The sequence below is a fragment of the Artibeus jamaicensis genome, unplaced genomic scaffold (genome assembly GCF_021234435.1).
Source record: "Artibeus jamaicensis isolate MK-2021 breed Jamaican fruit bat unplaced genomic scaffold, CSHL_Jam_final contig_924, whole genome shotgun sequence".
In the NCBI taxonomy this organism is placed as follows: Eukaryota; Metazoa; Chordata; class Mammalia; order Chiroptera; family Phyllostomidae; genus Artibeus; species Artibeus jamaicensis.
Window position 1 is genome coordinate 1481 of NW_026522015.1, and position 24334 is coordinate 25814.

General features: G+C 37.9%; 1 protein-coding gene across 1 annotated transcript in view; it reads right to left on the minus strand.

Annotated features, from left to right (window-relative positions):
• Positions 1–1117: 1117 nt before the first annotated feature.
• NRCAM (neuronal cell adhesion molecule) overlaps positions 1118–24334 on the minus strand; it is a 172665-nt gene continuing 149448 nt past the window's right edge. The window contains exons 18-26 of the mRNA XM_053655117.1: positions 22962–23159; positions 22795–22865; positions 21500–21725; positions 21009–21124; positions 18093–18297; positions 15493–15615; positions 14475–14651; positions 13482–13517; positions 1118–1260 (exon numbers count right to left, since the gene is read on the minus strand). Of these exons, the coding sequence (XP_053511092.1) occupies positions 1118–1260; positions 13482–13517; positions 14475–14651; positions 15493–15615; positions 18093–18297; positions 21009–21124; positions 21500–21725; positions 22795–22865; positions 22962–23159 (1295 nt within the window). The remainder of the gene's footprint in view (positions 1261–13481; positions 13518–14474; positions 14652–15492; positions 15616–18092; positions 18298–21008; positions 21125–21499; positions 21726–22794; positions 22866–22961; positions 23160–24334) is intronic.

Sequence of the window (24334 nt, forward strand, 5' to 3'; positions counted from 1 at the left end):
GGGTTGGGGGTCGGGGCGGAGAGAGATCAACTGTTGTTTCTGGGCACCCTGACAGGGATAGACCCACAGTTTCTGTTATGGGAAAATTCTCCAACCACCTGAGCCACACCAGCCAGGGCAACACGGTTTTTGCAAAGAGCTGGTTTTGTAACATTATTAGGTGTCTTTTGGCATACAATGAAGGTTTGTGAGGGTCTTTGGTTGTAGATTTAACTCTATTGCAACTTCCTAGTTTTGCTGGGGTGGATCTATATACAACAAGGCCTCTAAAGGATGTTTCAGAGTGGAAAGATACTCTGCCCTCAACTTAATGACTAAAATAGAAATTTGTTCTTTAATGAGAAGTGAGAGACTTTAACTGTGAGGGAAGCGTTTATGCAAACCAACATTTGAGGAAAATGCAAAATCCCAGTGGAGAGCCTGGTCCCTGGCCTCGAGCAGTGCAGGGGAGGCGGAGGGCAGCGCCTGTGGGGCCGGGAAGGTGGATGGAGTCGCAGCAGAGGCTCACCTGTATTCTCCAAAAGTGCCATCTTCAGGCTGGATTTCAGGGTCAGCATGGGCATCTTCCTTTCTTTAACTAAAATTTCAAATGACATCTTTTAAAAAAAAAAATTGTTTATTGGTGTTCAACTCACAGTATCCACTTTCATCTATTAATTCAATTCCTTATTCAAAGTTTTAAAGAGTGCACTCTGAAATATGCAGAAAATACTTTTACACAGACTCTGTGGGCTGTATAACATTAACCCTGTAGGCAGTGTTAAACATCATGGTGGGTATCAAGACCCAGTTCATGCATTATTTCCTCTGGAAGACTTCAGGTACCTTCCCCCTCACTGTCTGTTGGTTGTAGGTGCACCTATGGCTTAAGTGCAGCCTAAGGAAGCAGAATCACTAATATCTTCAAAGAACAGATTCATTTACTCCCCCCAAATGCCTTCTGATCCTTGACAATGTTTAGGTTCCCATTAGATAAAAAAAGACAAAAAATTGTTTCAATAGAGTCTAAATTTATGGCTCTGGGAAGATACACTTATTGCAATCTCCATGATGTACCTTCATGGTTTCTTATTACTTCAATGGATCATTATGCAGCATTATAAGGCAATTTTAATGTTTATTTCTTACCTGGATATTTACCACCCTTGTTTCTTCTGATGAAGCAAACAATCAACAAAATTAAGATAAGGAGAGCAACAGCACACATTAGACCAATGAACCAGCCTTGAGTTGCAATGTCCACCTGCCGGCTTGCCATTGCTGGAAAACAAGTGAAGGGTGTCAGGGGGAATGGGCTAACAGAGATGGGAACTGCTGTCTCTTGTATAAAAAGTGCCATAGTAATATACTTTTATATATTTTATGTGTGGCCACAAATTGGAATCTGTCCGTTATCAACCAGGTATTATATAAATACTTAACTTTGACAAATGTTAATTAAAACAATGTATGGAGAAATCTGAATGCTAATACCATCAGATGCCAACAAACCCTGCCGAACAACATGTTCACAGTTACTTTAACTATGCATTCTCAGTGGGAACATAGTCCCAAACCAATGAACAAATTTACTGTTTATGAGATAAATTGTTCATTAAGTACAATAGTAAGAATATAAGACTGAAGTTTAAATAGAACAGAACGTATACATCTAATGGAGTATTTTTCCTTCAAAGAAACCACTTTAGAGGCTAACACATCATTGCAATGATGCTGCCATTTTTCAAAATGTTGTGGAAATCTATTAAAAAAGAAAACTTTCCACATAAGAAATCTATCTATAAAAGACAACTAGCCTTATTATTTTATATCTCATTTTTCACCCCAAATATTAGATTTGTTATTCATCTTCCTTGTTATTCATCTTATTTGTAAAAGTTGGTTCTGAATGACTTCTACAAATTTCTGAAAAATCCAAATTACCCTCAAAAGATCAATATTGCTTATTCTCCATTGAAAAGACTTTGAAACATGTCTTGATCAGTGGCATCATTATTAGAGTAAGTGACTAGTTTAGAGAGAAAATACTCATTCACATGTATACATATTCTTTAAGTTTTCATCTATTCTGTTTGAGTCAATACATGTAAAATCTCCTTTTCAACCAGCAGCAGTTTGCAAATCTCCCAAGAACAACATAGAATAATCAGCATTTCTAGTGCTTTCAAAAGTGCTAGTCAAATGGGACAAAGTGCAGCATCAATGGCTATTCAGACATGCCCATGAGGATTTGTTCAAATAAATTGGTATAAAGCTTTTTTTAAAGGTCTTTATTTTTCTCTTTTCACTGTAATCGTGATAATTAACATAAAGGGTTTCCTATTGATTCATACCATGGCTCTCTCATGCTTTTAATTTGATTGAAATTCTTCTGAATACCCTTAATGTTGTCGGGTTAGGTGTACGAGATCTCTGGATACAGGTATAAGCATAGCTACATGTGTCTCAGGTTCTGATATATGTGCAAAAATGGCACTTCATTGCTTTTTTTTTCTCCATACGAAATACGAGAAAAAATGAAATGCTTAAACTCAAGTGTGAATAGGAATGTAAAAATGTGTAGATGTGTGTTAAAGAAATAAAATGAGAAATGAAAATGCATTATCTGGAATACAAATCAAATGCCAGTGCCCTTCCCTAATAGCCCCTTTTGCCTCACTGGTTAGAGGGGTTTTGAGTTGTATTGTAACTTGATACAACTGAAGCACTACTATGGACAATGCTCCCCTTCCACACAGGTACCATAATCATGATGATGATGATGATGATGATGAAGATCAAGACAGTTATAATGAGAGCTTATATTTTGAAATCTTACTATCTGCAAATCAGTGTGCTGGGAGAAAAAACCTCATTTAATCTTCACAACAATCCTTTGAGGTAAGCATGAGGAATAAATCCATGCTCGGAGAGGGTAAAGAATTCACCCAATGGTTGGAATTTGACTCATGTCTCCCAACTCCAGGGTACACGGGTACATGGTAGTAGCCATTACACCCTGCTGTCATAACGTATTCCTGAAAACATGTCCAGACATCAAATCTGCAGGAGTCTTTACATGTAAGAATAAAACATTGTAGGGACTTTCTATTTCGAGACAGGTAAAAGTATTTTAAAAGTCCATCATGACAGACTCTTCGGCAATATATTTCTGTCACTTCCTACATGGTTTTTCTGTGTTTCTTCAAAACTGAACCAAAACCCAACTGGTGTAATTCTGTTGAGCATTTGGTTAAAGTTAGAGAGTTTTTGGTATGCTTAATGCTTTTTACAGCCTTGTCACAAATGGTATCTACATTAAAAATTTTCCCTCTAATTAAATGTACTGATAAGGGGAAAATGCAATAAGATACTCAAAAACTAGCACAAACATTGTCTTATAAAGATGGTGACTGTCTACGCTGAACTGCCCACTGGCAGCTTGCTACTATGCAACTATGTAACAAGTGGAAATATTTCTTAGACAGTTCATAAAGAAACATCCAAATTGAACTTGAATTTGCCTCTATACCTAAAGAAAAAGTGCCAAATATTTCACTACTGCATTATTTGAGTTTAGGCAGACACAATGTTAACAGTACATTGTGTGTACATACTCATACACACATACATGCACAAGTACACTAGAAGTTGAAAAAACAAAAATTATGCAAGTTAAAATAACTGCTGTTGATTCCCTATCCATATAAGAAGGGATCTAAAGCCCACAATGACTATAAAAGGCTTCACGTCTTCCCAGGACACTCTTAAATCTTCTTAACTACAGATGATTCTACAAACTCAGGTTGTGACCACCATTATGCCTCACATACACACACATTCATGCAGAATGAAGCCTGTGCATTGTTTCTTATTGAATCTGTTTTTTAAAATTTATTTTTTAAAAGAGTTTATCTATTTTAGAGAGAGGGGAGGGAGGGGAAGGGAGGGAGAGAAAGAGAAATATCAATGTGTGGTTGCCTCTGGCCTGCAACTCAGACAGGTGCCCTGAGTGAGAATCAACACAGCAACCTTTTGGTTTGCAGTTCAGTGCTCAGTCCACTGAGCCACACCAGCCAGGGCTTGAATCCAGTTTTTAATGGGTGGGTTATTAGTAGGATTGGGCAGAATAGAGAAAGAGGATTTTTAATTTACCTAAAAAGTTTATAATCATGTATTACTTGAGTAATGCATAGTCATAAATTAAACAAATAGACAAATATTAAGAATATGAAAAAAGAAAATAAGCCAGAGGAATGAAATTTGCTTTGTTTCTAAGAAGTTGGTTTTAACCACAGCCTTCTGCTATGGCATTGCTTCTTTTCTTGCACATAATGTGTGCTCCGGGTAGTAGGCCTCTGAGGGAAAATCTCAGAGTACTTAGAAAATAAAATAAACATGGAAGAGACAGTAATATGAATGGCTATAGAGAATCCATTATAAATAAAAATATGTCCTATTCCATTAAAGTAGTTAGAAATGTATAGAAAGGGAAAAATTACCTTGGATAAAGTTTGGAGGCAGCTGACAGGCCTCAGTGAATACAAATCCGCTTTGAATCTTTTGTGATATGAGAGAAGAGACAGCAAAGCTGAGAGAGGTGGGGAACAGGAAGGGGGGGGCTCCTAACAGGGGTGCGAGTAAGAGGCACAGCGTTAGGACACTCCCCCACAACTGTGTTTGATGCAGTGCTCAGCTTGTGCCATAGGAAAAATTAAGAAATAAATCTTAAGAATGCAGATTATGAAAGGCAGAGACGGTGTCATGTTAAGAAGATTGATGAAACAAGCATTGATGAAAGTTGATTCTTCATTGCTGAAATTAGAAGAACTCAGAGAAGGTGCTCATTAACGCAGAGTTACAAAATCAGCCCCACCAGTATGTTTCCGTGCCCAGCACTGACATGCAGTCTCAGAACCTGGCATGGAGGAGAGGAGAGGCAAGGGCAGTGGAAGACGTGCTTTCACACTGAGGTTCACCCAGTAGCCCTACAGGACAGAGCAATGAAAGCGGGAGAACAAGGGAGTTAGATTAACAGCACGTATTTGCTCCTAGGGGTAATAGTCACACTAAGGTCACTAGGCTTTAATTAACATTTGTTTCTTTTAATAGTTACATTTATAATTAAAAGGCAACAATAACTGGTTGCAGCCTCATCCTATTTCTCCATTGCTGGCACACAAGAATGGCCCACCCATCAGAGTGGCTCACCTTGAACTATCAGCTGCAGCTGTATTTGTAGATATTGCAACACTGAAGAAAAACTTTGTTCTGAAGGCTTTGCCTTCTGTCCTATAAAAGGACAAAAACTGCCATCCCTTGATTTTAAGGGTGGAATCTAATTCAATCTAGATGTGCAAGATGGCTGTGCACTGGACTGTGAGTTTGTAAGATCTGGAAAGGCTAAGTGGTTATTTCTGAGACCACCTGTTCCTCTCGAATGTGGCCTCTGTGACCCTGTACGGGGGTTGCGGTGAGAGCCTCTCCTGAGGTGTTAGAAGGCTGAGCCTCTAAGCCCAGCTCTCCCACATTCTAGCTGGGTGATAGGCAGACCGTTGATGTGATGTATATGTGGGTAATAACACTGCCTGCTTCATAGGATTGTTGTAAGGACTGAATGAGAAAAGCCATGAAAGCCATTCTCCTGCTATAGACCAGAGCTGATGAAATGCTAGTGTTGTCATTTTTACTAGTGTTCTAGCTATGCATGGACAGAATATCTACTTGAGCTTTTAGCATTTTGAAATTAAAAGTTATTGATAATAACAAACACCTAGTAATACTGTCAACTGATATTCTTCTTTTAAGTTTAATGAGGTATTTTCCTAGAATTGTACACAAATAGATATGAAAATACAAGAGAACAGAAGAAAATTTGCTTTAACATTATTTTAGCTCACAAATACTTAAAGATATAGTTTAGTAAACTAGTATTATCTTTGGTTTCTTCTTCTTTAGAAGTCACTCTTGATTGTATATTAAGTTACAAGCAACGACTTTAAAATCATAATGCTTGGGTAATGAAAGATAAAATGTTTTTTGCCTATAGGTTCTGTAGAAGTGCAACATTTCCTCAAGAACACATGAAATGACTGCACATAATGTGGATGCATGAATCACAAAGCAAACGTGTACCCCACAGCCCTCTTTAAATTCAGCTAAACAGAAATTGCTTCCCATCTTGTGAGTAAATATGAATATTCCTGACTCTTATATGAACATTTTTCTTTATTTTAGAGATTTTATTGCTTATGTGTTTTGATAATGTTCAAATAACTAAAACAATATACGGGCAATCAAACATGCTGTGATAATAATGAAATACATGACTTGAACAATTTCTTGTTCTACACAAATGTAACAATATTTACATCAGTTATATAACCAACCTACAGGGTTCTGCTGGGTTATAGTCCATTTTGAGGTGAAAAATTGTGACTTTATCAATGAGTTATTTCAGTTACAAAAACGTTTCAAAAATTCCATTCTAACTTTGAGGGAAAGTTAATACACGTACATGACGTGAACAACTAAATTACCTAACTAATGGAAGTTAATTTGATGGTTGCATATGGCAGGGGATTGGGAGAGGGGTGAAAAAGGTAAAGTACAAATTGGTTGTTACAGAATAGTCAAGGAGATGTAAAGTACAGTTTAATGCTGTCCTTTATTGTAAAACTGTGTATGGAGTCACATGGGTGCAAGATTTATTTAACAGGATAATAATTTAGTAAGTTATGTAATGTCTAATCTCTGGGATGTATACCTGAAACTAATATAATAATGTATGTCAACTATAATAAGAAATAAAAATGACTTAAAAATGAATAAAGGGATCATATTTAGCTGTTTTTGTAATTTTGGGGTAATAATGGGATTAGAAAATGATTTGCTCCATTCTATAATTCATTTGATATAAAGAGCAAAAGACAATCAAAAACCCACCTCCCAGCCCAGCCGGACCCACAGAAAGCCATTCCTCGCCCTGTCCATAACAGCATCACTAGTCCCCATCTCCAGCTGCAGTGCTCGATGGCTTGACCTGTGAGCATGAGCCAGAACTGGCGTGGCGTGCACCTCACCTGGGCCTGTCTCAAACATATCCTCTGAACTCACAAAACCAGAGTCCCCCTCAGCACCAACTCGAACTTTGTATGCTGTTCCCGGCATTAGACCCTTTAACCCAAAGAAGCTCCGAGAACCATTTATAATTTCTTTCCTGCATTCTTCTTTGCCTATGGAAATTTTGCAAAAAACAAGAAATTATAATATTTTAAGGGACTGGAAGTCATTTAATGCTTCAAGAAAGGAAAAAATCTTTATAAGCTAAAGACAAAATCCAGGATACTTAGGTATGTCATTTTAGGTCAAGTCAAATAAAATAATTAATATACAGAACTATATAAAAATATCCTGAAAGAAAAACTGACTGGATATGCAGATTGCTTCATTGCATATATTACCATGTATTAAGTTTTCTTTTTAATACAAAGGAAGCTTTTTCATATGCACTTTTATTTATAAAAATATTGAGTTTTTGTATTAATGTGTATGAAGAGAAGTGTTATACATTAGTTTAAATGAACTATGGTAAGAACTGTTCTTAAGATTCATAAATTTTAGTAGACTTAAATGCCTTGAAATTTTTCCAAGTTACAGATTCAATCTTTCCCCCACATTGGTTTTCCTAAAGGAATGTTATATCTAAAGATATTTATTTGCCTGGACAAGGCCTACACAGAAGTTGGACTATGGTCGACATTTTCTTACGATTGTTCCTTGGCCACCCAGCTTATGTGCAGAGCACACTGCATTCGGGGGGGCACTGGTTCTCCGTGAACTGCTGAGAAAGGGAGCTGCCCCACATCCTGGTGGAGGTGGCCAGGGTGCAAGTAGGGAGCCTGGTTCTGGAACACATGTAACATCAAAATAAAAGTGGTAATTTTCTGCAGTTTCTGATAAACTTCTCTTGGGTTGCAATGGCAAAATGACTAAGTCAGTTTGATGTGTTACTTCAAGGTCCAATTTTAATAAACCTTTTTTCTTTCCTATGGTACTTACAAACGCAATTATTCATTGTTACTCCTATTTACATGTTGTGGTTAAGTGCCATGATATGAAAATAACATATGCAATGGAACTTACTATGTTTCTTCTTTTTAGCAACAGGAACAAAAAAAGATTGTTTGGTACATATAACATATACAGGTTCAGAGTTCACTATAATTTTTTTTAGATAAATTTGATTCATTTAATTAGATTAAGTTATTTTTCAAGATGATCCATAGTAAATCCTTAAAAATGTTTTAAATCTCTTTAAATGTATCCCCCAAATTAAAAACCAGGCAATGAAGTTGTTTCTTACTGTCAACTACACCATATTCAACATAAAAGTTGACATGCTCTTGTCCCTCATACTCCCAACTGATATTGGCATAGGTCTCAGCAGCTGTGACAGTAAGTTTGTTGATCCTGGGATTTACTGCTTGAAATAAATATATAATAGAAAAAGAAAAGAAACAATCAAATTGTAACACCACACACAAATATAAAATAAGTACTCTGAAATTGTGCAAATAAAATTGAGTTACAATTTACTGCTAAAATTTAGGGTTCACTCATACATCAGTATCATTCTGGACAGTTTTCATTTATTAAACTACACCATTAGGAAACAAATCAATAACCAGAAATAATGATGCACAATATTACAGTTTATGACTTCTGTTATATGGGTCCTGCATAATGTGAACTGTGGTCCATCAGACACAGTCCCAGGAAATGTCACAGTCTTCACTCACTGACATAGCGAGGTCTGGGACTGCTGAGCAATCCGGGGGGCAGAGGCCACAGAATGCAAAGTAAAACCCGACACTAGGTGGCCACCTTTCAATTCTACTTATCATCTCACTGTGGGTCTTCAAATAATCTGTGTTGGGGTGGGAAAGGATCTCCTTAGAATGTTGGCTTTGAACTTGTTTTGAGTCAGAAACTTCTTTAAGAATCTGCCTCTGGGGAGTTCAGGGAGTCCAGGTGAAAACACCTGCTTCGGAGAACGTTGGATGGCAAGGGTACGTTGGAAGGAAAGCTCCCAAAAGAACTGTCAAATATGCTTCTGTCAGAAGTTAAGAAAGAAGAAATAAAAGAACTATTTTACTTGACACATCCCAGGGAGCAGGATAATTTTACCTAAGTGCTCATTATATAGCATGTTCTGAAAAAAATCATGGTGCAACCTAAGTAGCTTCATAAAACACCAAATTATGGAGATTATATGACAAAATATACTTGCTACTGAATAAAAATGACACCTATAGTTATTAAAAGATGTTATTTGTCCATTGGAGGCTGACAATTATATCAGCCTACTGCAACTGCCTAAACTAAAATAACATATTTACAGATACATTAACTTGGGTAGTTAACACTGGTAGATCAATTTATTGTCCCAGAGGAAACATCCTAGGATAGTAAAGCAATCAGAAGATTTATCAGACTCTAAAATTCAATTTCAAATGACGTAATATAACTTAGAAGTGAAAGACCTCTACTAAATCTAAAATGTGGTAAAATAGCATTTTTTTAGATAAAAAAGACAAGTATATGAAGAAATTATACAAGGCACTTGATCTCTGAGATGCAGCATCGCTTGTACATTGTGTGCCCCTCCATATTAAGGGCAGGAAACAGAGAAAAATTTACTGAATCATGCAGAGCTCATCTGTGGACCTGACTGATTTTACACTTCAAGGAATAGATAATGATAGGAATATGATCAATAAACAGAGACAGTATATACAAACATGCGTGTAAAAACATTAGTGGCAAAGAACTCAGGCAAAACATTTATTTTCTTTAAAAGAGTTTAGAATTATGGAACTTGAGCAATGTAGTCTGGAGTGACCACGGAAGATGGTCAGGGCAGGACCATAGTGAAATACTGTCAGCAGGAGAGTATGTAGCTTAAACAGACCCAGAGAAGATACTGTAATTGTCTGAGGTGATGCTGTTTGGCCCCTTCTACCAGAGAATTCCAACTCTCCTAGCTTTGACTCCCCACTCATTCACTTGCTTGCTAAACACATACTGAGCACCTGTGATGTGTGGACAGTTTCCAGAGATGAGCTAGAGTCATCTCTCAGCTGGGCTTTCTCAGGAGTCCACCTCCAGTCTCTCTTCTTACTGTGTCTTTCTTTGTAGATTCTGCCAGTGCAGTTACCAACACTTTCACCTCAGAACTACATATCTGATTCTATCATTTCTGTTTAAAACATGGAGATGACTTACTGCTACTGAGAGGTAAATCTAAATTCCTTAGCAAGGTATGCATGGCTGTTAAGGGTCATTCTGGCCTCACCTACCTCTTCAGGCACATCTCAGGTTCTCTTTTCCATGTACTTCTACATTTCTGCCAAACTGGACTTTTGGATATAACCCAAATTTTCTGTGGATTTTCAAACCCCATGCCTTTCTTACCCTACCAAGAATCTACGCATCTCAACCCCGACTCATCTGCCAAAATTCTTGTCTCAAGGCCTAGTCCATTATTGCTTTCTTTCTGAAGTTTTTCCTGATCCTGCTTAGCAAAATAAATGATTCACTACTCTGTGCTTACATAAGATTTTGTTCACATGAGTAGTTTAGCATCTATTTTTACTTTCTTGTACATTGGTCTTAATTGACGGGTGTTAAACATCAAAGGTGGGTGTGTTTCACCATCTAGATCTCACGTGGGATCTTATAAAAGGCTGTTGCACTTTATGTGGCATTTAAACATTGGCTGTTGAACTTGACTGAAACTTCTATGTAGTTTTTTTTGTTGTTCAGGCCAAATAAAGTTGTGAACTTTAAACTTCATTTTAATTTACTGGTCCTTTAGCTTTTCCTGTTTCTTGACCTAACTGGTAAAGATGGGACCAACTCTGACATATTATATAGTGAGGGTCTGACCGCAGAGAGGATTTGTCACCAGTTCCTCAGTGTACTCCTCTTAATTAATAGTCAGCTGCTAATTCGGTCAAGGAACAGGTTCAGATTCTGACTTGCTACTTGGTTTCTCCCTATTCCTGTGCCCTAACTTTACAACAGTGTTCTGAAGTCTGGTCTCAAGGGTGAGAAAGTACAAGCTCTGGATGAAGCACTGTCCACCCATCAGCCATACTGAGACCTTAACTCAAATTTGCCGTTAGCATGTTTCAGGTCACTTTTATAGATGCCTTCATGGTGTATTTCCTAGAGTTCCAGACACGAAACTATTTCAAGGGACACAGAAGTTGAACAAATGCAGCCAAGCAGCTATGATTCTTACGGAAATACTGAAAACAAATAAGGACGTGGGTCAAAATGAGTGACTCAGAAAATAGGGGTATTTCCACGATCAAACTGAGGGAATGTTTGTTACGGAAAAGAGAAAGCAGGCATAACACCGCAAATGGAATTATCCTGGCTTGCTCTTTGTGGTTTAAATAATTCTTTTGTAAGTATATATTTGTAAGTATATCTATCTTTTGTAAGCTTGGGTTTCATTAATATCTCTTAAAATCTGTAGGAAAATTAAAAAAATAAAGTTAGATGCATCTCTTTCCTCTCCCTCAACCAGAAGTTAATTCCTGCCTTCTTTGTTCTCTTTCATATTGTTTTAAATTAATATATAAAAGAAATATAAAATATTAAAGTTTGGAAGGACTGTGGTGCACTTTTATTCTTCTCCTCTGTCAGGGAGTGGCTAAGCTCCATCTGGAGAAGAAAAATAAAGAAGATAAAACTTATTCTTAGATGGAAAAAAATCTATTTTTAAGGGAGGAAAGCCCAGGATAAAGAATTCTTTCTAAGCAGCTTAAAGTCTTACCAGTAAAATGTCATTGCTTTATGCAAGCAATGTTTATTTACTGGAGTACTATTAGAAGAAACAATATAGAAAATAAGGATAGACTTAGCTTTCTTCAGAAATTTAAATGCTATTTCTCTGATCTGAGATCCATCAGATTTCAACACTGGGGGCTTCAAGAACCTTCTGACACTCCATTTTTACTTGTTTCATAAGTAATTCGTAATTCAATTTAGTAACACAAAATGGTAAAACCTAAATTATTTTAATAAAAATTTATTGTAGTTAGTTTTAATATATTAATCTAGGCAGATGACTTCCCCCCAGTGGATGGCATGTCCACTATCATGACAAGTCAGTAAAAAACTCTGCCTGGCCTTGCAGGCACCCCTGCTGCAGCAGGACCTCTCTGTCCGTGGGCAGGCGGAGCAGCGGCAGGGGCCCCTCACTCTAGGAGGAGGCCACCTTCTCCGGAAGCTCCAGTGAAAGGCTGGCGGGGGGGTGGCACAGAAGTAAATTATAGTAAAACGACCAAGGGTTTTAACTGACACCTAATTATCTCAGGAAAGAAGAACACATATAAAGGAGGGGTTTACATCTTTCTACAATATTGTGGAAACTCTGAATTTTTACAACTTTGTTCATGTCTAAGAAACACATGTACAACATATTAAGATTACTGAAAATGGCTGCAGTTCTTATTCAATGACTCCAAAATCTAATCTACATTTAATAATTTACCAAGACTCTGAATACAAGCAGCTTTCTAAAAAAAAAAGATATATATCAGGCCTAAGCTCACAAGACTTGAATAATTTAGGACAAGGCACTTATTTCTCATAGTCTTCTCTATTTGCCTCATCTAGTCTGTCAAAGCCCAAGGAAACTACATGGAAACAGCATCCAAAGCTGTAAACGGGAGGATCTCTGGGACGCCTCACGTGGAAGATACATTACAACTTCATCAAGCACCATTCTCCCAACAAATCATTCTCACTCAGTGAGCTCTGAGAAATAAGGGAAACAAAAGTAATCCACTGTGACAGTTGGCTGCTACTCAGGAGAAGGGGACCTGAGCAGTCTGGTGACAACGGGATGGAGTAACACAACTGAGGAGAGCATGCGGGCAGACTGGAAGACTTGCTCTTCGCGGTCCTGGGGGGACGCGTTTAGTCTCAGGCCAGTGAAAGGGTGTCCAAGGTTTCAAACGGACAGTGTAGTGTGTTGCCAGCAGAGTGTACACTGTGTCTGTGAGGAGTAAGGCTGAATCAGATTAGAATGGAAAGCTCAGTTTACCCGATTTCCTCACAGGCTATTTTAACCACGGGACTAATACTGCTGAAGCTGCAATATGTGGCATGGCCATATAGAAGACACGTGACAAATCCACAGTTTGGTCCTGTCTGATCCAGCCACAGTCAGATCATAAAAAGCTAACATTTGGGTTTGTAGCAGGGATAAGGTTTGAGAAATTCTTAGCAGAATTTAATGTGGCTATTTGTAAAGAAGACTAGATATTAATTTTAAAGCCAAGATCTTCCAAGATCTTCTCTTTTTTTAGTGTTTCAATGCTTATTTTATTTTTTCTCTTTTAACCCATGCTGCACTTCCCCATGTTTAATGAACATTGCAAATTCCACACGTGTAATAAAGTCATGCAGATGAATTATGTTACCTTTGCCTGCACCTACATCAGGTGGAAGAATACCAGCTTTAACGAAGGGAGACAGAAACAGGACACTATGTAGTTAAATGCAGCACATCCATGAGCATGTAAAGCTGTATAAAAACACTTTAAAATGCTAGAGCATGCAAGAAGAATGAAGTGCACCATGTCAGGTACAGGGGACAAAGATATGTCGGTGTCCCCCAAATTACCCAGTAATCAAATCTATACTTTACTTAAGGTACACTGTTCATACTTGCCTATTATGTAAGAAGGCCTAGGATATCTCAAGACAATTTTTGGGCAGAGATGTCAATTTATTATGCTATGAAAAACAGTCAAATAAATAATCCTTAAGCAGTTCTACAATTTAAAGACATGCAAAGAGAGAAAAGTTTTTTACAGTATTTTTCATCATTTTTATTGACGTTTTCAAAATTTTTCAGAATAATTTTTAAAAGTATGACTGAAAGTGTTGACTCCTTTTTTAGATACTTTAATGGCGTTATTTTGCTTTCTATGTGTAGATGGCCTACTAAGGTAGAAAGTGTCATGCTCAAACACAAAATAAATGTACTGTTCAATAACTGTTTCAATTTCATTGCAAAAACCTAAATCAGTATGTGGACTGGCAAATTATTTTCTTGTGAATGAAGACCAGAAGTAGAATTACATATATTTATTTGTAGAAGGAAACACAATGCCTTGAATTTTGAGTTCGAGTGTGGCATAATATTGTAATTTCCCACTCCTACCTCAATATTTTAACAGAAGTTTAAAAATTTTATATGGACTTGGAAAACAAATACCAAGTCATCACTCTAATATGAATTAAATAATTGATTTTATACATATCTGAACGCAAAATTACAAATAAGTGTTTGTATTAAGTGGTAAGATGAATACTCCACGGTCAGAAGGAAAGAGAAAGCATAAATTTAAGTTAAAATTTTTGTTTCAAAACACTTATAGTTTTATAGATTTTATACATACCCATCTTACCTTCATCCACACTTGTTACTCCTTCCTCTGTTATCTGACTTCCTGATCCTGCTGATGTTTGTGCATTGAAATAGAACTTATACCGAGTGCTAAAATTTAAATTTTTTAAAGTCCAGCGAGTCTTGTTGGCAGGAATTTTCAAATCTACCAGTGGGCCTAATTCATGGGTGCTGTTAACTGTCAAGGAAAATAAGAAACAAGAACATTTCCCATTAATTGCTATAGGAATACTATTATAAATAAATGTGTTCACTAAAAACGTCAGGCTTGGATTACACTGACTTTTGTAACCACACTCACTTTTTGCCCGACATAACTGACAGGCTTTTACAGTTCCTATAATACGGCATAACAAGAGGAAATACATTCTCCACTGGTTTCTAAGCTGGGCGAATCCTACAGTTGACTTTCAGTAGCATTTCTCATCTCAGAGATTTTGCAGGTGGCGTCGTACATTGTTAAATAACCCCAAACCTCCTCTTCAGAGGACTTGTGCCATAGGAACCCCTCTTCTTACTATTTCCTAGTTATGGATAATGTCTACCTAACCTAACAATAGCTGTTACCTAAGCCCCATGCTCAAAGGTCTTTATTATTCTACAGAATACTGAATTTTCAGTAACATATGTGTAATTTTTCTTTAAAAAGTATGATTTGAAGTTCCTTCTGGAATAACAACTGAACGTATACAGGGTCCAGTAGAAGTAATGTCTGCTTGTCTGTGGTTTGTAGGGTAATGATCTGGGTGTAATAATTTATAGTTTGTATTCTCATAAAAACTATGAGAATAACTATTTCGCCTAAAATGTCACATGGTATGCTTAAGTGTGATATGTTACAGAATTACAGGCTTATAATTTTGTAATAAAGATTTTGTAATAAAAGGCATTATTTGCACTGGACCCTGTATGTATATATTCTACAGTTATAAAATAATAACCAGTTGGTATTTTAATATAACAGTTAAGTTTCTTTTTCTTTTTGAATGATATTTTCTCTTCTTCTCCCAATAACTTACTTGGCTGATATTTTAAGATGTACTCAGTCAAGATGCCATTTGGGTGGCTCGGTGGATCCCATTCCAAAGTGAGAGAGTCTAGTGTTGGATTAATGATCTTCAAAGAGGACGGGGCACTGGGAACTTACAATGAGAACACAGTCAACACAAAGGTTTTCCAGTGTTTCAAAATGTATTAAAATGACATACGTCACCATGTTCACACAAATTCATCAAGATTTTGGGGTTTTGTAACACATTCTTGTTCCTGATTTAGCTGAAAATACATTACCAGAAATCTGTGACAGGTACCCATTTATCCATTCTCTTTCTTTTAAGAGAATGGATTTCCATTTAGATTTATTAAAACCATTATCTCAAATATACAGACTTTGCCTTCATATGGACCCAAATCAATATTTTTAAAAGAGACAATAAGCCCTGGCTGGTGTAGGCAGGGGATGGGGCCGGGCTGCGAACCAGACAGTTTGTTGGCGCCCCAAGCGCCCGCGACCGATGTTGGCCGGCGGGTTCCTCCGCAGAGCCAAGGGGCTTTCTTCCCAAAAAAAAAAAAAAGAGACAATAAAGTTAATAAAATTAAAAAGAGACTACTTGTTTCCTGAATGAAGTCCTAATAAAAGCAAACTAGTGACTGACTCTGTTCTAACCAGACTTTTGAGGAGAAGCAGCTGTGTTCTGCGCTATTGAGGCTTGTCTGCCCCAACAAACCAGGTGTTTCCAAGCAGTCAGAACATCCTGCCCGCTGGGCTCTGGGCATGAGCCAGCCTGCCCAGGTATAGAGTAGTTCACACCTGGAGAGTCGACAGACGCCCAGAGTCTCATGGTGAGGACGGACAAAAGCCCCAGTGCGGCAAACCCTGACCCCGGGGCAGGCCTGCAGGTGACAGGTGCTCTGTGGCAGAGGCTGGCAAATTACCAGAGGAGACATGCCTGGGCCCCTTTTAGTCACTCCTTCAAGAGGATGATGGATGGTGGCAGTTCTCCCTTGTGATCATTACCTCCTCTCCCCAGCCTGCCACCGCTGTCCCTCCTGCCACTCTAGCCAGGGAGTCATCCTGAGTCACTCCCTCTGCTTCATTCCCACCACTTCCTGGGCCACTAAATACTGTGTCATCCACCTCGTTCATCTCGACAATACGCACCCCCTCCTCTGCTCTCTGCTGCCACCCACTTCAGGGCCTCTGTGGCCTTTGCCTGGGCCCAGAACACACCTGGCACATATTTCTAAGTGTCCCCAAACCGGTAAGTGGTTCTAAACTTTAGAAAATCAAAGACCCCTTTTAGAATCTGATGACAACCATAAACACTCCCTAGGAAAATATACAGCTTTTTCTACAATTTTGAGGTTCATAGAGCTCTTTAAATGCATTCATTGATCTGTGCATCTATAGTCCCCAGGTTAAGAGCCTCTGGCTTAATATCCATGGTGTTTAAGAACATCCAGGATATGGCTCCTTGCTAGCTGACTTTTCCCTCTTTTCTCACTATTCTTGGCTACCCTACTCGCAGCTCCCTGAAGGACCCATGCTGTGTCACACCTTTGTGTTTTTGAGCACACAACTTCCTCTCTTCTTTATCCTTTCATCCCCTGGTCATCTCTTCTGTGACACCTCCCCCTGAACCATCTAAAGGACCAGTGTGGTGTCTCACTAGAGAAAGCCTTGAGTGGAAGGAGCCCTTAACCTCCAAGGAGCAATGAGACCGAGGACCAGCAGTCATCAAGACATGGGACCTGGGACACAGGATGACTTGCAGAGGCTGTTGGGAAGCTGACATCATGAGTTCTGCAACAAGGAGCCAGGATGGATTTGTCTGTAAACTGCTTCTCTCTAAAAGAACTCTTATTGAGTCCATAGGCATTATCTGGCTCATTTTCAATACTGGCTGGAGGTAAAACCAAGATACGGAAGGCCTATTTTCAGCGCCTTGTCAAATTCCTCTCTCTTACTTATGGCCCTTCTCTCCCTCATCCCGAGGCTCCCATATGCTTGTCCAAACTCCTCCTGCCCCCCCTTCCCCACACATGACATATATGTGGGTCCACCCCCTCTTCCCCTTGTGGTGGCCCGTACTAGCAATGACTTTTTCCTTCTCTTCCCAATCTGTTTTGACAAGACTCCCAACCACCTAACTTAGCTCATGTTTACCATAAACTATGAAAGTGCACTGAGACAGAAGTAAATCATTATTTACAGAATTATTTTCTTTTCCAGATATTTTTCTTAGAATTTCACATTTAGTTCCCATACTTTTCAAATGAGGAAGCTGAGGCTTATAAAAGTTATATAATTTGCTTTCCAGTCAGGAAGTTAATGACCCAAATAAACATCTGATTAGCAAGGTTTCTGAGAGTGTGACTAAGTATGGAGAAAAAAGTTTAAGTCAAGAGAGATGGCATTTTGGGGCATCATTTTGTGATCTGCACCCTCAGTCCACATACAAGCTGACACTTTGCCAGCTTTGTGCATCCTGTATTCATCTCTGGGAAATCACATTTGGCTTCTACAATAAATACACTTTATCAGGGCCATTCTGTCATTCAGAGCCTCTTAGCATGGGCCATATGTTGCTAGGATCTCAGAGACATGTCCACCTCGTACCTCCTTCTGGGGTCCCAAAGACTCTGTCCGGGCTAGCTGGGCCCTCCCCTTTCCCGTTGACCACACGGACATTCAGCGTGTAGTTGCTGAAGGGCTCCAGCCCGGGCAACATGCCGTGGGTCTTGCTGCCCTGGAAAGTGAGGATCTTTTTCTCAATGTGGCGTCTGCTTCTTTTTGATGAACTCTGTGCCTTCCAGTAGTAAATCTGAAGCAGCAAGAACAACAGCCAGGGATGTATAAGGAAGCAAATAAGATTAAAGGTCTTTAATGGAGTCTTTTCCAGAAAATGCCTGTTGTACATTTTAGAGGATTACTGGTAAAACTGAGAAATATTGACTTCAAGGCAAGAGGGTAAGAAGTCCCCAGAGAATGAGGAAAATTAAATTAAGAATATGGGATAAAGCTGGACTCTATACTATTTTGTTGGAGGAATGTAAGTGAAATAAATGAACTGCACCCATGCAATTCTCTCTAAAAGACAATAAAAGGATTTATCTTTCACCAACTAGCTTATTTCACTTAGTATAATAATCTCTAGTTCCAACCATGCTGTCACAAATGGTAGGAATTTCTTCTATCTTTCTGCTGTAAATGCATCACAGATTTTTAATCCACTCATTCACTGATGGGCACTTAGGCTTTTTCCAGCACTTGGCTATTGTAAATTGCACTGCTATGAAATAGGGGTGCATAGGTTCTTCTGAATTGGTGTTTTGGGACTCAGGGTATATTCCCAGGAGTGGAATCACTGGGTCATGAAGCAGTTCCATTTTTATTTCGTTGAGGAGATTCCATACTGTTTTCCCCAGTGGCTGCACCAGTCTGCAATTCCATCAATAGTGCACTAGGGTTCCCCTTTTCCCACATCCTTGCCAGCACTTGTTGTTTTTTGATTTATTAATGATAGCCATTCTGACAGTTGTGAGATGATATCTCATTGTAGTTTTAATTTGCACCTCTCTGATGGCTAGACATTTTTCATATGTTGATGGGCCATCTGTATGTCCTCCTTGGAGAAGTGTCTATTCAGAGCCTTTGCACATTTTTTAATTGGATTGTCTTCCTGGTGTTGAGTTGTATGAGTTCTTTATATATTTTGGAGATTAAACCCTTGCCTGCTATATCAATGGCAATATATGTTCTCCCATATAGTTGGTTTCCTTTTGATTTTGACAATAGTTGCTTGAGCCATGCAGAAGCCTTTTAATTTGATGTAGTCCCATTTGCTTATTTTTTCATTTATTTCCCTTGCCCTAGAATATATATTGGCAAAAACAATGCTACATGGGATATCTGAAATTTTCCTGCCTATGTTTTCCTCTAGGACTCTTATGGTGTCACAACTTTTTATGTATTTATCCACTTTGAGTTTATTCCAGTGTATGGTGTAAGTTGGTGGTCTAGTTTCCCTTTTTTTGCATGTACTAAGTCCAGGTCTCCCAACACTATTTATTGACAAGACTATTTTTACTCTATCGTATGCTTCTGCCCCCTTCCTCAAACATAAATTGACCAAAAAGACATGGATTTATTTCTGCGCTCTCTATTCTGTTCCATTGATATATAAGTTAGTTGGTGAAAGACAAATACCATAGAATCTCATTAATAAGAGGAATGTAATGAACGGCATAAAATAATGAGCAAAATAGAATTAGAGACATGGAAACATGGAACAAACTGACAGATGATAGAGGGAAGGGAGAGGGGAAAATGGTAGAAAGAGGGGGGAAGGACTAGTCAAAGAGCATGACCCATGAACTTGGACAGTTATGGGGACTGACTAGGTGGGTGGGCTGGGTGAAGGAGGACAGAGGGGGAAAACTGGGATAACTGTAATAGAATAAAAAAGAATAAAAAATTGAAGAAAAATAAATGGAAAAAAGAGAAGATAATAGGAGAATTTAAATGTCTTATATAAAATATTCTAAAAGTAAAATTACTGTCCAATATTTTATATACATTTCCAGAGTTACTAGAACTTCATGTACAGTATATAATTTAGTTCAATCCTAAAAACCACAGTGAATATTTTATTATTATTATTATTCCTATAGTACAGATGAGCCTCCCAGTTACCAAGTGACTTATCTAAAGCCACAGGGCAATCAAGAGGGACAGTGAACCCTTCATGCTAAGTCTAGGGCTTTCACATTTATTTATTTATTTATCTATTTTTTGTAGTTGATTAACAAAGTTTTTGTTAAGTCTGGTTAAAAATCCAGAATTGTTGTTTATTATGTCCTCTTAAACTCTTCTTAGGAGTTTAAAGACATTTTTAGGAGACACTGACTACAGAATCTAGCAATGTTAAACAAAAAAACATAATTGAACATGATGCAGTGCAAAAAGTGACCTCTAGGGGTCAGAGTTGACAAATCAAAGTAGTGACTTTTTTTTTTTGTGGATGTAAAAACAGTTCTTTGACCATCAATCAATCAAAAGAAAATCTCTAGAAACAGTTTGTGTTTCCCAAGAACAAAGATAATTGATGTTCTTAAGAATGACCCATTTGGTACTATATGAAAATATACTCTGAATTATTTTTAATAATGTAGAAAATTTTTCTGCATTATTTTCAGGATAATTTCTGTTTTCAATGCATGTGCTCAGTATTGTTTTAAACCTGGGTGCATCTGATCATATTTTAGTATTTTAAACATTAGTTTTCCCCATATTGTGCATAGGTTAATTGCTCGGTTGGCAAAATCTGTGGGAAAAATGGAGAAAACATTTTCTTTTCTCACTTTGGATGCAGGGAGATTTTGATTCAGCTTTAGCAGGGGTTGTTTACATGTGGCCTGCCCAGGGCAATACACCAGAGGAACTGAATGCCTCCTCCAACCAAGAGAAGTGCATCTGGCATTCACTGATGGGCTGTTCCTAAGGAAAGAACAGGAAAGGTCCCCCTACACTTACTCGATAGCCTTGTAGGTGTCCTCGGATGCTTTTCAGAGGAACTGAGTCCCAGTGCACCTCAGCTAAGGTGCTGTTCACCACCGTCACTTGCACGTTCCCAGGAGCCACCATTGGGACTAGGGACAGGGAAGGAGGATAGAAGTAGCGATGTTATTCTGAGTTTCATACAAAAAAATACCACTTTCTAGTAATTCAGCTTCACTGAAGCATGCCCCAGCCCTATTCTACAAATTATCAAGGATTGAGAGTAGATTTTTGGTATCTATCCATTTGACTTTATAAGAATAACATATCTTTTTAAAAATAATAACTTTTAACATTTTGAATCTATTTTCTACATAGCAGACTATCTAAATTCAGAAATGTTGAATAAAATAATTGCTTCCTGTCTTCCTCCCAGTCAAAGCACCTCTGGAAAAAGACTTGGCTTATACTTCAGTAAGTCCGCTTTGCTGGGAAAAAGTATAAATGAAACAGTATCAGACACTTACGGTCTTCTCCAGAATGTCCCATGACTACAGCTGGTTCTGGAGCAAACCCTACATCATTCAGGGCCTGAACTTTTATCAGGTATGGAACAAAGGTTGGCGTGCCTGAGACAATATATTTGGATACATTTGCCACAACCACAGACGTCCATTCATCATCGCCATCTTTCTGGCGCCAGCTTACTTTGTACTGAAGGCCTGGCCCATTAGATTCAAAACCATTCAAAGGCTACAAGAAAAGCCAGATAATTAGGGCTTATAAAAACAGATCGAATACACATAACCTTTTACAGGAATAGCAAAACCAATTCTCAGACTTAAAGTGAGCACTGAAACACTAAAATGTAAGCCATTAACATATGACCTTTTATTTTTTTTCATTTTTGATGAGATTCAAAGCTTCTTTTGGGGTAAATATTTCAAAAGTTGTTAATTTCTATCTTGAAGTAGTAAATACCAACAACATAAGCCTCTCGAACTCGGGCTCCAAAGTTCAGTAATATAGGCTCCTTCATACTCCTGTTTGTGTAATGTACCTCACTGATGTTTCGCTTGGAGAATAAAACTTATGAACTGCTTCTTTCTTTATTAAAAAAAGCTAGTTTTTTGTCACCCTATCCTTTTTCTACATGTAGGTGTGTATATAAGTATGTACAAATATATGTTTGCATATTAGTATGCACAATAAAGTCTATCTAAAACAAGTTTTTCAAATTATATGGTATATGACTTTTCCACGTCTAGAAAATACAGATAAGCCAAAAAAAAGAAAAAGAAAGGAAGGAAGGAAGGAAGGAAGGAAGGAAGGAAGGAAGGAAGGAAGGAAGGAAGGAAGGAAGGAAGGAAGGGAGAAGAAAAACAGAAGTTGACTACGGTGAATAAGTTGGTACATATTGGTACATATTTTCTAGATGGTTCTCTATAATGATGATAATACTAGCTAACATTTATTGAGCATATGTATGTGCTAAGCTTTGTTATAGATATTAACTCTTTAAATCTTATGAGGCTGTTTCTATTATTATGCTAATTATACAAAATACATAATGGAGATGTTAAACAACTGGCTTAAAGCCACACAGTAAGTGGCAAAGCTGTGGGATATGCACTCATTCTTATTTGCTCCAAGGATTGAGATTTTAACTACTGCTCAACACAGTCTTTTATATAAAGATATATAATATATATTTTCCCCAAATGGGTAAAATGGGACTTTAATACAGATATTATTTTAAAACAAGTATTTTTTCACTCTACCAATATACTGGGCAAAGTTGAGGGCTTTATACGTAGCTCACCTTCCATGTAATCACCAAATTATCGGGCTCTGATCCTAGTCCTTCCACAGTTGTGGGATTTTTATCCGGTTCTAGAAGTTAAGCAGTTGTATACATGTAAGCTTTGTCTTTTTCAAACAGTGGAAAACTTTTCTATTTTATTTCACATCACAAAAGTCCATTTTTACCTGCAGCTTTAGTCAAATAGTGTTCAGACCGCTCACTGGGCAAGCTCCTCCCGAGGCTGTTCTCTGCCATCACTCGGAAGGAGTAGATCACATAAGGTGACAGCTTCAGCTGGGCTGTGGTCTGTGTCCCAGGAACCTCAGTTTGGTGGTGCCATAGCCCCGCCTCATGCATTGCATCTTCATACTCAATGATAAATTCTGGCCGTAACACACACACACAACGAATATAAGGCAGTGGATTCAGTCACTCGAGGGCAGGTTGCTAGAATCACTAATAGGGCAATCTGACATGATTAGCCAGACATGAATTATTTTGCTTTCAAGAAATATTTCATTAGAATATTTTGATTTCAGAGTTCTATCATTATCCTCAACACTTAAGCATACCTAATAATATTTCTCTGGCATGCTGAGTTTAGTTACTTTAACTTTTAGAAGGGATCCACATATATCCCTAGGAATGTTTAAGTATATGAAAAGATAGTTAATGTTTTCATAATAGAAGTGAAATTAAATACAGTGAGATGCCATTTTCTACTAAACTGGCAACAATCAAAAGTTGAACACACTTTGTTGACTGTGACTCAGATAAACAAGCATTCTCATACTTCGTGGGAAGTGTAAATTGGTACAACTTCTACAGAGGACAATTTAGAGCATTAATCATATTTTAACTCAGATACCTTTTGAATGAAAAATTATATTTATGGTAATTTATTTCAAATAAATGCACTCACACATGTACTCAAAGATACATGAAGAAGATTCACATTGCAGCATTGTCTGCACTTGAAACAAGCTAATCAATTAAATACAATATTGTGCATCCTCACAATGGAACACTCTGCCACTGTCAAAAGTGAATGGGGCTGCTCCGCATGTACTGAAATGGAGTGATTTCTAAAATCCATCATTAAGTCAAACCAAGTAGGGTATAGATCAGTACGCGCCAGATACCACACCCGTGTAAAGGTGAAAAGGTTTACTATGACACATATATATCCATATATGCTTGAATGCATATGTATTACCTCTCAAAAGATACATATATATGCTGGTGTTGCTGGAGGAACTGGGAATTGGGTGGGAGAAAGACTCATTTTCTAATGCATATCCTTTTGCATCTACCAAGATATTGTGGTATGTACATGTTTTGCTCTTATAAAAATAGGCATTTGGTTATTCATTAATTGCCTACTAAGTGCCATGTACAATAAGATAAATTATAGATACAAAGATGAACTAGGAACATCATGTGTTACAGTGCTCTTAAGCTCAGTACTTATGGTTTCTCCTTTCGATCTACATTAATTTGGAGGTGATCTTTAGTCTCATCAACTAATGACTTTCACATTTATATCTGCAGCCCTCCC